This window comes from Macaca thibetana, chromosome 1, assembly GCF_024542745.1.
Source record: "Macaca thibetana thibetana isolate TM-01 chromosome 1, ASM2454274v1, whole genome shotgun sequence".
NCBI lineage: Eukaryota > Metazoa > Chordata > Mammalia > Primates > Cercopithecidae > Macaca > Macaca thibetana.
In genome coordinates, this window is record NC_065578.1 from 28,258,238 (window position 1) to 28,271,233 (window position 12,996).

Below are 12,996 nucleotides of genomic sequence, written 5' to 3' on the forward strand. Positions count from 1 at the left end.
TAATAGTAGTACCTAATAAACTCACAATAAGACAAAAATAAGACTACCTACCTTCAGAGTTGCTAAGAGGATTCACCAGTACAGATGGTCGTGGTGGTAATTCACAGCCCCCTCGCAGAGGTATTGATGTGTATATGTGCATGTCTGTGCCCGTGTTTGTGTCAGTGGAGTCCGGAAGGATTCCTTGCTACCATTCTTGCTCTGAACTCAAAGTCAGATTTAGTGGCCTCCAGTAGGAGTTGGGTCTCTAGCAGAACTGGGACTTGGCTTGGGGCTCTTGGCTCCTAGCTCACCGTTCCCATCTCAGGGGATGAGGGGAAGGGGTAAGGTTGGGATGCTTCTTGGGGAGCCTGGCTCCAGAGATGTTACCCACTATGGGCTGGAGCTAGAACTGGGCCTGGCTCAGAGACACAGGTCTAGAGATGGACATGAGTCAGGGAGAGAGAGTCAATCCGGTTAAGGAATTACCCTGAGGCTGGGCGCAGTGGCTCATGCCTGTAATCCCAGCACTTTGGGAGGCCAAGGTGGGGGCATTGCTTGAGGCCAGGAGTTTGAGAGCAGCCTGGCCAGCATGGCGACATCCCGTCTCTACTAAAAATACAAAAATTAGCTGGGTACGGTGGCACGTGCCTATAATTCCAGCTACTTTGGAGACTGAGGCACGAGAATAGCTTGAACCTGGGAGCTGGAGGTTGCAGTGAGCTGAGATCACGCTACTGCACTCTAGCCTGGGTGACAGAACGAGACTCTATCTCAAAAAAAAAAAAAAAGGAATCACTCTGGATGGGGTCAATCAGTCAGCCCATCTAGAGTGACTCCTTGGAGGTCACCCTGGCTGGGGTCAGTTGTAGGGGTCATTTGGCAGAGGTCAGGGGTCATTGTGGCTGGGGTGGGCAGGTCTAGGATCAGTCAGTCAGTCTGGTGGTGATTCTGGCTGAAGTGAGATAGTCTGGGGTCATCTGTATGAGGCTGAGGCCACTTTCAACAGGGACAGTCAGCTGGGAGCCAGGCTGGCTGAAGTCAGTCTCTTTGGGGGTCACCAACTTGGGTCAGTCTGTCTGGGGATCACAGGACTGGTGTCAGTCTATCTGGGGGCTCCTCTGACTGAGGTCAGGTGGTCTGGGTGTCATTCTGACCAGGTTAGTCAGTCTGGGAGTCCTGGCAGTTCGTGTGACCTGGCTCAGGATGAATAAGAGGAAGCCAAGGAGCTGGCACTCCCAGGCTCTCCCCAGGGCGGTGGGTGAGACATCGGGGCAGCGGCCTTGTTACTTGTGAAGGAACAGGAAAGGCCTGAACCCCAGCCAGGACTTTAGATCCTGGGCTTCCTTTTATGGCAACCCCTCTATCTCAAGGAGGCCTTGGCTAAGAGCCTTAGGGCAGGCCCAGCTCAAGCTGAAGTTAGCTGGCCTCCTCCTCCAGGAAGTCCTCCCTGACCACTATGCTCTCTCTCTCTATACTTGCCATGTTCTCTCTCTCTGCTGCACTGTGGGTCTTTTTCTAGAGGGGAAGCTGAGGCCCTCCAGGCACAGATGGGGTTAAAACCACCTCCCACAGTCAACAAGGCATGATGCTGACCACGGCTTTTCAAACAAAGAGCCAAAGAGCTCAGCCAAGGTCCTGCCCCAGCTCTGGAAAGAGTATTCTGTTACTTCATCCCATCTGCTTGGTGCCATCCTCACACCTACGTCTCACCATTGCAGGAGAAGACAGGGAGCCCCCAGCAGTGAGGAGCCCTTTGTGCCTGGCTCTTCTGGGTGTGTTTTTCTTTTTTCTTTCTTTTTCTTTCTTTTTTTTTTTTTTTTTGAGACAGAGTCATGCTGTGTCACCCTGACTGGAGTGCAGTGGCACCATCTCAGCTCACTGCAACCTCTGCCTCCCAGGTTCAAGTGATTCTCCTACCTCTGCCTTCCAAGTAGCTGGGACTACAGGCAAGCGCCACCACACCCAGCTAATTTTTTTAATTTTTAGTAGAGACGGGGTTTCACCATGTTGGCCAGGCTGGTCTCGAACTCCTGACCTCAGGCGATCCGCCCACCTTGGCCTCCCAAAGTGTTGGGATTACAGGCATGAGCCACTGTGCCTGGCCTGGGTGTGTTTTTCATGTGCTACTTCACATCATCTGCATCGCAACCTAGAGGAGTTGCAGCTGCAGATGAAACAGTAGAGCCTCCTAAGTGAAGTTGCTTGCTGCGTGTGAAGATGCCTGTAGCACTGTGCCTGTGACATGGCACTCACCCCCCAAGTGCTGTTGTTTGGGAAGAGCTTCCTCAAGTGTCATGTGGCATGTGGCACTCATTCCCCAAGTACTGTTGTTAGAGAAAACCTCCCTCAAATGGCGTTTTTCCTCTGCCCTCACACCACCACAGCAGCAGCCATCAACGCAGGAGACCGCTGTGACCAAATGTGTGGGGGCTTCTCCCCACTACCAAGCAAGCAATTAATTCTGTAGCAGACACCAGCTGAGTGTCCTCCAATTCAGTTCCAGCATATGGATCAGATTCCATGGGTTGAGGGCTCAGTCCCCATGACTGCCTCCTCCTCCAGACACCAGTTGCAAGTCTGGGCCTCCAGAACTTTCAACGACCAGCTGCAAGTTGGGGTTCCCACGACCCCCTCTTTGGGTTTAATTTGCTGGAGCAGCTCACAGAACTCAGAAACATATTAACTGGTTAATTATAAAGGATATTGCAAAGGATACAGATGAAGAGATGCATAGGGTGAGGTATGGGGGAAGGCACATGGAGCTTCCTGGCCCTCTCTGGACCCACCACCCTCCAAGAAGCTCCATGTGTTCCACTGTCTGGAAGCTCTCCGAACCCTGTCCTTTTGGGTATTTATAGAGGTTTCCTTACGTAAGCATGATTGACAAATGTGATTGCACATAAAGCGCCTGATCTAAACCCAGCAAGGCCTGTCTGCTTAAACTTGTCTTGGCCTTTCTGTGGCATCCTTCCTCTAGGGTATCGGGCAGGACCCTCTCTGGAATGACCCGTGATTGGATTAGAGCCCTGCCTTGGACAGGTGAAAGGAGGACAGGAGCAGGTCAGAGAGAAATTTTGTTTCCTGAGGCCTGTTTCTGAGGCCTAAAGTGTCCCAACATTATAAGACTGTACAAAGGCTTTTATATATATAAATAAATATATGTTAGGTTGTGCAAAAGTAATTGCTGTTTTTTCCATTACTTAAAAAAAAAAAATGGCAAAAACTGCAATTACTTTTGCACCAGCTAAATATATGTAAATACCACAACTATCTATACCTGTCCCTCTTCTTCTTGAGATTGGGAAGCAGCTCAGGTCTGCTCCTTCTGGTATCGAAACCCCTTTTTGTGGGAAGCCTGGACTTTGTCATCTGACCCACATGGGTTCAAATCCCACCTCTGTTCCTTATGTAGACTTGCATGGTACATATAAGAGCTGCTATTTCCTGAGTGCTTACGTATGCTAGGTGTTGTGCTAAGTGGGCCACTACATCAAATCCTCAACCAGCCTATGTGCAGATAGGGAAACACAGGCTCAGAAACAGAAGCCACCTGCCCCTGGTCACAGGGGTTGGCAAATTGCAGTCAAGATTTGATCCCAAGTCTGTGATGCCAAAGCCCACTCATTGATCCACCACGTGGTGCGGTGGACAAATCCCTTCATTCCTCAGAACCTCAGTCACATCATCTGTCAAATCGGGAGGAGTACCAGTGACTGGCAGGCACCCGGGACAGGGTCTGGCATGGTTTGCGCTTGCTTCCTCGCCACTTGCTTAGGCATTTTCCTGGGTTTCTGGTGCCTCAGGCTCCTGTTGGGACTCCAAACACTAAGGTTTTGGAGTGAGTGGCAGGGAGAAGCTTTCAGTTCCTTTCTGAACCAATAGTGTTCTCAGGTTTATTACGCAACCAGCTTAGGCCTTTGATGAATTCACTGAGATATATAGACCTCATTACCAACCAAAGGACTCACATCTATTTCAATCCCCACTTCCTCCCCCTTTCTCATTTAAACTGTTAGTACTGGTTGCAAATCATGGGAAGTTGCTTCATCTAGTCATACGTGTGCCTCGTCCACACATGACTCTGCTTTTGCATGTCACATTCCCGCAGGCAGAGATGTGGGGAAAAGAAAGAGATCAGCCTGTTACTGTGTCTATATAGAAAGAAGTAGACATAAGAGACTCCATTTTGTTCTGTATTTGAGATGCTGTTAGTCTGTGACCCTACCCCCAACCTTGTCCTTGCAAGAGACATGTGCTGTGGTAACTCAAGGTTTAATGGATTTTGGGCGTGCAGGGTGTGACTTTGTTCCTAGATAAGCTAGGTATTGTCTAAGGTTTCTCCCCATGTGATAGACTGAAACTATGCTGCCAAAAGGTTTATGGAGATGTTTGCATATGCATCTCAAGGCACAGCTTTGTCCTTTGAACTTATTCATGTCACAGAGGTTTTTGTTCATATGTCTTACTGCCGATTTCCTCTTTTTTCTTTGTTTATATTGTCCTGCCACTCCCCTGTCTTTAAGATGGTAAAGATAATTATCAATAAATACTAAGGGAACTCAGAGACCGGGGCCGGCGTGGGTCCTCTGTAAGCTGAGCGCCGGTCCCCTGGGCCCCGCTTTTCTTTCTCTATACTTTGTCTCTGTGTCTTATTTCTTTTCTCAAGTCTCTCGTTCCACCTTACGAGAAACACCCACAGGTGTGGAGGGGCAGGCCACCCCTTCACAGAGACCCTAACTTGACTGACTTTGGGCAATGTCTGAATCCCATCGACATCTGTCAAGTAGGAAAAATAGTGGTGCCTGACTCAGAATGCATGGCCTGAACGAGGCTCTGTACGTCCACCATGTAGCATTGTGCCCGGCTTGAGTGGATTGGTGGCAATTGTTATTTTTAAAGGAGATCTCATTGGGCTGGATTATGACACGCATGGTCCTGCCAGGCCCAGGGCCCACTGTCTGTCCTCTATGGGAAGATAGAGGGGCAGGGGACAGAACACTGGGTAACAATCAGGAGATCTCAGTTCAAACCCCATCTCCGTCACCAGTGAGCTGTGTGACCCTAATGAAGTCACTCAGACTTTTGGGGTCTCAGTTTCCTTATCCACAAAGTGGAGATAATTCTATTCCTGATCTTATGGATTGTTGTGAAGTTCCAATAATATAGCAATCCTGATAAGTAGTTTTTATTGAGGAGGGTCTTTGATGGATGGTGGTGATGGTGGTGCCAGTGGTGGTGGTGGTGGGGTGGGGGGCGGTCCTGGGAAGTACTGGGGGAGTAGGCATGTAGGGACATCTTGGTATTGGGAGGGGACAGTGAGGGGGACCATGGTAGAGGGAGAGGGTGGAGGAGGGAGAATTTTGCTAGAGGGAGGGAGCAGTGTGGGGAAGGGCCTGAAGAAAGGGAGGAGGGTGGGGGCTACCCTCCAGGAACCCTGCTGGCCAGTAGCCCTGCCTTAGCCTGGGCTAACCAGACCCTGCTCTCACAGCTGGCTGCACCTTTGAGGAGGCAAGTGACCCAGCAGTGCCCTGCGAATACAGCCAGGCCCAGTACGATGACTTCCAGTGGGAGCAAGTGCGAATCCACCCTGGCACCCGGGCCCCTGCGGACCTGCCCCATGGTAAGTCTACTCTCCATCGCCATTACCCCTTCTTCTCCTTCCAGAGGCACTTCTACCCACCTACTGTGTGACCTTGGGCACATTACTTAACCTCTCTGGGCGCCATCTGCATTTGCATCTTTAATGTCATATGTGACACTGAATGTGGCTTTCTCTCAACACTGTCTAATTGTGCATGTCAGGTAGTTTCGTGTGTGAAATGAGTGCAGGTTCAAGCCATTAAAGGCCCTCATGGCTGTGAGTTAAAACTCACTTCCAATTACTTCCCTTGCTGCCTAGCTCAGGATCCAGCCCACTCCCACTCTCAGTTCTTCCTAAATCCTCCATCTTTGGGAGGCTGTCTTCAGAGATTCTTTTCTCCCCAAAAGCCCCTGAATCCTGATCTCTCCAGGACTTGGAGATGCTGAAAGAGCAGTAACATTGGGACTAGATGTGTTTAAAACCTTCCTTCCTCTGCCCTCTTCCTCCTGGAAGTCCCAGATCCTTCTCAACTTCTACCTTGCTCTGTTCCTGTTTCAAGATGGGGCAGCTTTGTCATCCTGAGCTCTGGATTGGGAGGTAGGAGACTAATAATATGGATTCTAGTACTGACTTCCTGCTTTCATCATGGCCCCTAGAGCACTCATTCCAGAGTCATGAAGACCTGGGCTCAAACCCTGGCTCCATCACTTTACCAGCAGTGTGACCTTGGGCAAGTCACTTAACGTCTGTGAGCCTCCATTGTCTTCACTGTAAAATGAGGCAAACAGGACTCCATTTCAGAGGGTCATGAGATGATGCGTATGAAGTACAGAGCACAAGGGTGGCATGCAGGAGTCAGTTATTTAGTTGCTATTGTTGAGGGTCTTTGGGGAAGACCTTTGGGGAAGAGGAGTTGTACAACTAGTACTCCTCTTCACGGGTTGCAGAATCAACTGGGAATTAAAAAAGAATGTGACAAATAAAGGCCAAATTGTCAACTTTATTACTGATAAGGGCTGTGTCAGAGGACATAAATAGTGTGGGTATCAAATGGGCTTTCTGAGTGAATCCCCATATTCCACAGCCTGAAGCCCCCTCCCTTTGCCCCATCACACTAGTGCCCAGGGTCTTTACTGCCCAGCTCACAGCATGGCTGAGATTGCATCTGTTGTCAGGGAGGGGCAGCGAAGATTCTCAGTGGTGGGGCCAGGACTTGAAGCCACTAGGAGAGAAGACCTTCATGACCTGGCACAGGTGCCTCCTGCAGACTCTCACAGCTTGCCCTGCCCCTCCCCTTCTGTGCATTCGCTCACACTGTGCCCTTCCTGGGGCACTTACCTCTGCCTCTGCAGGTGTTAGTGGGTATCACAGTTTGACTTCTCTGAAAATAATCTGTAAAGGTACCCACCATGGCAGGGACCTCGTGGGGGCCTCTCCATATTCCCAGGGCCCAGCCTCAGTCTGATACATGGTTGGCACTCAGGTACAAAGCAGCTGATTGGAATTCACCTCTTACAGTCCTGACCACCCTGAGTGTGCTCTACCTCTCTTGTCACGTACAAGCAGAGATATACCCAGTGAGAAAGGGGAGAGGGGAATTTAGCAATTAGTGTGAGCCTTGTGCTAGGTCTTGAGGATGTGGTGGTGAGCCAGATGGACAGTCTTTGTCCTCCTGGTTCTTACATTCTAGGAAATGGAGCTGGGGGTGGAGGGAGAAGAAAGGAGGGAGATTCACACTCAGAGATGGAGAGCAGGAGAGAAGAGAAGCAAGAGCAACAGGGATAAAGGGAGTAAATGAAAGAGAAGGGGAGGGATGCAGTGAGCGGAGGGAGAGGCAGAGGGAGCAGAAGGAGGAGGAAAGAACAAAGTGTCAGATTGAAAGAGAGAGAAAGATGCACACAGCTGCTTGCAGGGAGAGGAGAGAGAAGTAGCATGAGTAGGCCAAGAGGGAGTGTGTTGGGGGTTGGGAAGTGCCCCTTCCTGGATGGGGATGGGAACTTGAGTTTAGTTTACCACTGCCCTGCCGGGACTGATCCAGGAGCCGCCTCCATAGGCCTTCTAGCTTACAGAGATGAATGAGATCCCCTCCAGCAGAGTCCCCAGGGAGCCCTCCTGGAGCAGGGATCTGAATGAGCTTATGTTGGCTGGCAGCCAAGCCCAGGAGGAGGCAGCGCTGGGTGGTTTCAGGTGCCCTTTGGGAAGCCCAAATCCTCCAGCCAGGTCCTGAGCCAGCCTAGTCCACTTCTACTCCCCCAGTACCCAGGCTGGGTCTCTGGGGAAGGGACAGGCTGCCTTTCTCCAGGTTGGAAGTCAAGGGGATTTGTATCCCAGGAATTTAGACTCAGGGATGGGGTCTGGAAGGGAAATTGGAATCCTTTCATCCAATCTCTATTCTACCTATTGATTCAGCTTGCGTCCTGAGACCTCACAGGCTAGTGGGAGACAGACAGGCACTTTAGTAATGACCCAGGGGCCAGGAGAGAAGCCCTTGGTGGGAGGCGGAGGGAGGGCTTTGGAAGGGGTGGCCTTTGAGGGACTGTCATGTGCCAATATCTTGACTCCAGGGCTGAATGACCTAGTCCCTGCCTCCAGGGATGGCTCAGAACATGGGGAAAGCTGTGGTGAGGCCGGGCATGGGCTTTGTGACCTGTAGATTGTAAGGAGCCCTTTTTTTTTTCTTTTTTCTTTGAGACTGAGTTTTGCTCTGTCACCCAGGCTGGAGTGTAGTGGCGTGATCTTGGCTTACTGCATCCTCTGCCTCCCAGGTTCAAGCAATTGTCCTGTTTCAGCCTCCCGAGTAGCTGGGACTATAGGCGCATGCCACCACACCCAGCTAATTTTTTTTTTTTTAGTAGAGACAGGGTTTCACCATATTGGTCAGGCTGGTCTCAAACTCCTGACCTCAGGTGATCCACCCACCTCAGCCTCTCAAAGCATTGGGATTACAGGCGAGAGCCACCACGCCCAGCCTTTAAATGGTTTTGACAAAGTCAGGTTTGTGTGTTTTTTACTGCTCCAGGTCTCCTATGGGAAACAGATGCTAGGAAGTGAAGGGACTCACCCAGGAAGGTGGAGCTGGGGCCAGACCTCAGAATCCCTGACTCCTGGTGGGTCCCGATGCCTGGAGTCCTTCTCAGTGTCCCCCTGGCCCTGGCCCTCCCCTGAGGTCTCCTCAGCTCCTGCCTCTTCCTCCTCTCTTTCCAGGCTCCTACTTGATGGTCAACACTTCCCAGCATGCCCCAGGCCAGCGAGCCCATGTCATCTTCCAGAGCCTGAGCGAGAATGACACCCACTGTGTGCAGTTCAGCTACTTCCTGTACAGCCGGGACGGGCACAGCCCGGGCACCCTGGGTGTCTACGTGCGCGTTAATGGGGGCCCCCTGGGCAGTGCTGTCTGGAATATGACTGGATCCCATGGCCGCCAGTGGCACCAGGCTGAGCTGGCTGTCAGCACTTTCTGGCCCAATGAATATCAGGTGGGCTGGGTTCAGTCAGCGGCCAACCTGTGCCTGGAGGTGGGGCTTGAGGATGTCAGCTTGAGGTCAGAGTGGATGAGTGGCTGAAGTTAGAATGTGTCTGCATTCAGCATCAGAGGCAACCTCTGGTCAAGGCCAGGGGTCAGTCTGGGGCCAGTCTGGGTTTAGCATCTGAGGTCATTGTTCCTAGGAATAGCCTCTGGGCCCAGGTCAAGGGTGAGTTGGAACAGTGTTGACCTGGAAACCCTGTGTGACTGCTTGAGGGTAACTGTCCAGGATTTGGATGGAAACTCTGGCCTCCACCTTATTCACTATGGGCGCTGGGATCCCACTCCCAACTAGCTGGCTTGGGAGGGAGCGTCAGTGTGAGTGGGGCTGACCTCTGCTAGTTGAGGCAGAGGAAGCTGAGGCCAAGCTGAAAGTGGGCACCTCCCCAGGCAAGGCTGGAGGGATATCAGTATGACAGGGGCCCTCCCGCCTCCCCCAGGTGCTGTTTGAGGCCCTCATCTCCCCAGACCGCAGGGGCTACATGGGCCTAGACGACATCCTGCTTCTCAGCTACCCCTGCGGTGAGTCCTGGCCCACTGGGGGCGCAGGGGTAAGGGGTGCGGGCGGCCGCGGCTCCTGCCTGCAGGGGGCGCAGGCCCAGCTCACGACGCGGCTGTAACCCCGCAGCAAAGGCCCCACACTTCTCCCGCCTGGGCGACGTGGAGGTCAACGCGGGCCAGAACGCGTCGTTCCAGTGCATGGCGGCGGGCAGAGCGGCCGAGGCCGAACGCTTCCTCCTGCAGGTGAGTGGGAGCGGTGACCTTGGCTGGGGGGGTTGGTGGCTGCTTCTGGCACTGACTCCCTGCAGGATGCTGAGTCCCTGCTTCGTACTCCAGCACCGCGCACAGCGTCCCAGCCCTCCCCTAGCTCCGCTCTGCCCTCTCTTGGGCCCCCATTCCCCAGGTCAGAGTGCGGCTCCAGGAACCTATGTCTGCGCTGTGTAGTAGGGACGGCTAAATGGGGCCCGGGTCAGAGCGAGATCGGGACACCTCGCTTCGAGGCGCCCTTGACCCTCTCACTCTCTTCCCTGCAGCGGCAGAGCGGGGCGCTGGTGCCGGCGGCGGGCGTGCGGCATATCAGCCACCGGCGCTTCCTGGCCACTTTCCCGCTGGCTGCTGTGAGCCGTGCGGAGCAGGACCTGTACCGCTGTGTGTCCCAGGCCCCGCGCGGAGCGGGCGTCTCCAACTTCGCGGAGCTCATCGTCAAGGGTCAGCTGCCGCACGCCGGGAAGCGCAGGGAAGCGCCGGGAAGCGCCGGGACCCCCACCCTCGAGGGGCGGGGCCGGCGGCGGGGCGGGGTCTGCCCGGGGGCGTGGTCGTGGGGGTGGGGCCGGCAGAGTATCGCGGGGGTGCGATCTGAAGGTGGGCCTGTGTGGATGGCAGTGGTCCAACCGGGATGAGATCTGATCTAGGGGTCGGGGCTGGCGTCGAGGGGGACGGATAGGGTCAAGGTGAGAGCCTAGAGGGGATGGGGGTCTGGCTGTGTGACCACTGTGTTGATCCTAGCTGGCCTGCGGTCAGCTCCAGGAGACGAGGATTTGGGGGATTAGGAGGGGCCTGAGAGAGGAGTTGTGGGCTGATGGGCGAGGGCGGGGCCTTTGGAACCAGGTGCCCCTTAGGGCCTGGGGATTTAGTGGGGGTAGGAGAGCAGGTCTGGTTGAGGGCTTAGTAGCAGCGTGAGAGGCCCTGGGAGGATGGGGAGGGATTTGGGTGTGGTGGGACGCAGAGTTGGGTGCTGGGGTCTCACAGCAGCATCGGTCCGCCCCGCCTCTCCCCCATCTCCTCGCAGAGCCCCCAACTCCCATCGCGCCCCCACAGCTGCTGCGTGCTGGTCCCACCTACCTCATCATCCAGCTCAACACCAACTCCATTATTGGCGACGGGCCGATCGTGCGCAAGGAGATTGAGTACCGCATGGCGCGCGGGCCCTGGGCCGAAGTGCATGCCGTCAGCCTACAGACCTACAAGCTGTGGCACCTCGACCCCGACACAGAGTATGAGATCAGCGTGCTGCTCACGCGTCCTGGAGACGGCGGCACTGGCCGCCCGGGGCCACCCCTCATCAGCCGCACCAAATGCGCAGGTGGGTGCAGCCGCTACTCCTGACCTCAGTCCCTGGTGTGGGACACCTGGGTATGGGCCCAGGGCTATGGAGGGGCGCATTCGAGAGGAAGCGTGGCCTGAATCTGTGCTTGTAAACCTTTCTAAAACATTGCGATTTTTCCTTAACCCTTGTTTTGTCAAAGATGATGATAGCTAATACTTTACTTTGTGTCAGGCACTTAAACATATCTGTGTGTAGACACACACACAAACCCATATTTATAGATTTAAAACTTACAACAACACCACGATGTAGGTGCTCTTGTCATACCCATTTTACAGATGTGACTGAGGTACCGAGATGTTAAGTGACTGGCCCAAGAGCACACAACTATTAAGTGGCAGAGATGGGACTGGAACTCTTGACTGGCTGGCTCCAGAATCTATGTTCGTAATTCTACATCTAGATAAAATAAGCAACTAAACACCATCAAATACAAGTGTGTTACATATTCTAGCTGGTTTCTCTTATTTGGGCATTGAGCCTGAGGTCTGCTCCTCCTTGTTAAAAAGGGCAAAGCAGCTGTTGGAGGATGGTACACCTGTGCCAGATGAGGGTCTTTTTTGTTTAATCAGAAGAGGAATTGAGAACACAACAGGTTTTTCTTTTTGTGACTTTAGTGTTGTTGTTATTATTATTTTTCCTTTTGAGACAGAGTTTTGCTCTGTCACCCAGGCTGGAGTGCAGTGACACGATCTTGGTTCACTGCAACCTCCGCCTCTTGGGTTCAAGCGATTCTCCCACCTCAGCCTCCCAAGTAGCTAGGATTACAGGCATGTGCCATGATGCCTGGCTAATTTTTGTATTTTTACTGGAGACAGGGTTTCACCACATTGGCCAGGCTGGTCTCAAACTCCTGACCTCAGGTGATCTACCCGCCTCCGCCTTCCAAAGTGCTAGGATTACAGGCGTGAGCCACCGTGCCTTGCCTAGTGTGTTTTTTTAATGGACTTATTAAGATAAATGTGGATTCACATGCTGTTGTAAAAAAAATACAGAAAGATTCTCTGTGCACTTCACCCTATTTTCTGCCGTGGTAACATGCTGCAAAACTATAGTATGATATCACAATCAAGATATTCATATTGGCCGGGCGCGGTGGCTCAAGCCTGTAATCCCAGCACTTTGGGAGGCCGAGGCGGGTGGATCACGAGGTCAGGAGATCGAGACTATCCTGGCTAACATGGTGAAACCCTGTCTCTACTAAAAATACAAAAAACTAGCCAGGCGTGGTTGCGGGCGCCTGTAGTCTCAGCTACTGGGAGGCTGAGGCGGGAGAATGGCGTGAATCCGGGAGGCGGAGTTTGCAGTGAGCCGAGATCACGCCACTGCACTCCAGCCTGGGAGACACAGCGAGACTCCGTCTCAAAAAAAAAAAAAAAAAAAAAAGATATTCATATTGATAAAAACCACAGATCTTATTCAGACTTTTCTGGCTTTGCTTGTACTTGTTTGTGTGTGTGCATGTGTGTATGTAGTTCTGCACAGTTTATCACATGTGTAGGTTTGTGTATTCACCACTACAGTCAAAATACTGAATAGTTCAATCCCCTTAAGGACTCTTTTATAACTGCATTCACCTCCCTTTCTTCCTTTACTCCCCAACTTTTGGTAGTCACTAATCTGTCCTTCATTTCTAAAATTTTGTTGTTTCAAAAATATTATATGAATGAAATCAGAGTATATAACCTCTGGAATTGGCTTTTTTTGGGTAACAGCTTTATTGCAATATAATCCACATCTCATACAATTCAATCCTTAAAATGTACAGTTCAGTGGTTTTCAGTATACAGTAGTCCCTGTGTA

The 12,996-nt window shown here is 52.3% G+C and overlaps 1 protein-coding gene across 11 annotated transcripts in view; it reads left to right on the plus strand.

Moving 5' to 3' along the window:
• The window catches only part of PTPRU (protein tyrosine phosphatase receptor type U), a 91,242-nt gene that overhangs the window by 14,368 nt on the left and 63,878 nt on the right, over positions 1-12,996 (plus strand). For all 11 annotated transcript variants that reach the window (XM_050794454.1, XM_050794483.1, XM_050794490.1 and 8 more), the window contains exons 2-7: positions 5,471-5,602; positions 8,768-9,039; positions 9,527-9,608; positions 9,715-9,830; positions 10,121-10,295; positions 10,876-11,169. In XM_050794454.1, coding sequence (XP_050650411.1) covers positions 5,471-5,602; positions 8,768-9,039; positions 9,527-9,608; positions 9,715-9,830; positions 10,121-10,295; positions 10,876-11,169 — 1,071 coding nt within the window. The remainder of the gene's footprint in view (positions 1-5,470; positions 5,603-8,767; positions 9,040-9,526; positions 9,609-9,714; positions 9,831-10,120; positions 10,296-10,875; positions 11,170-12,996) is intronic.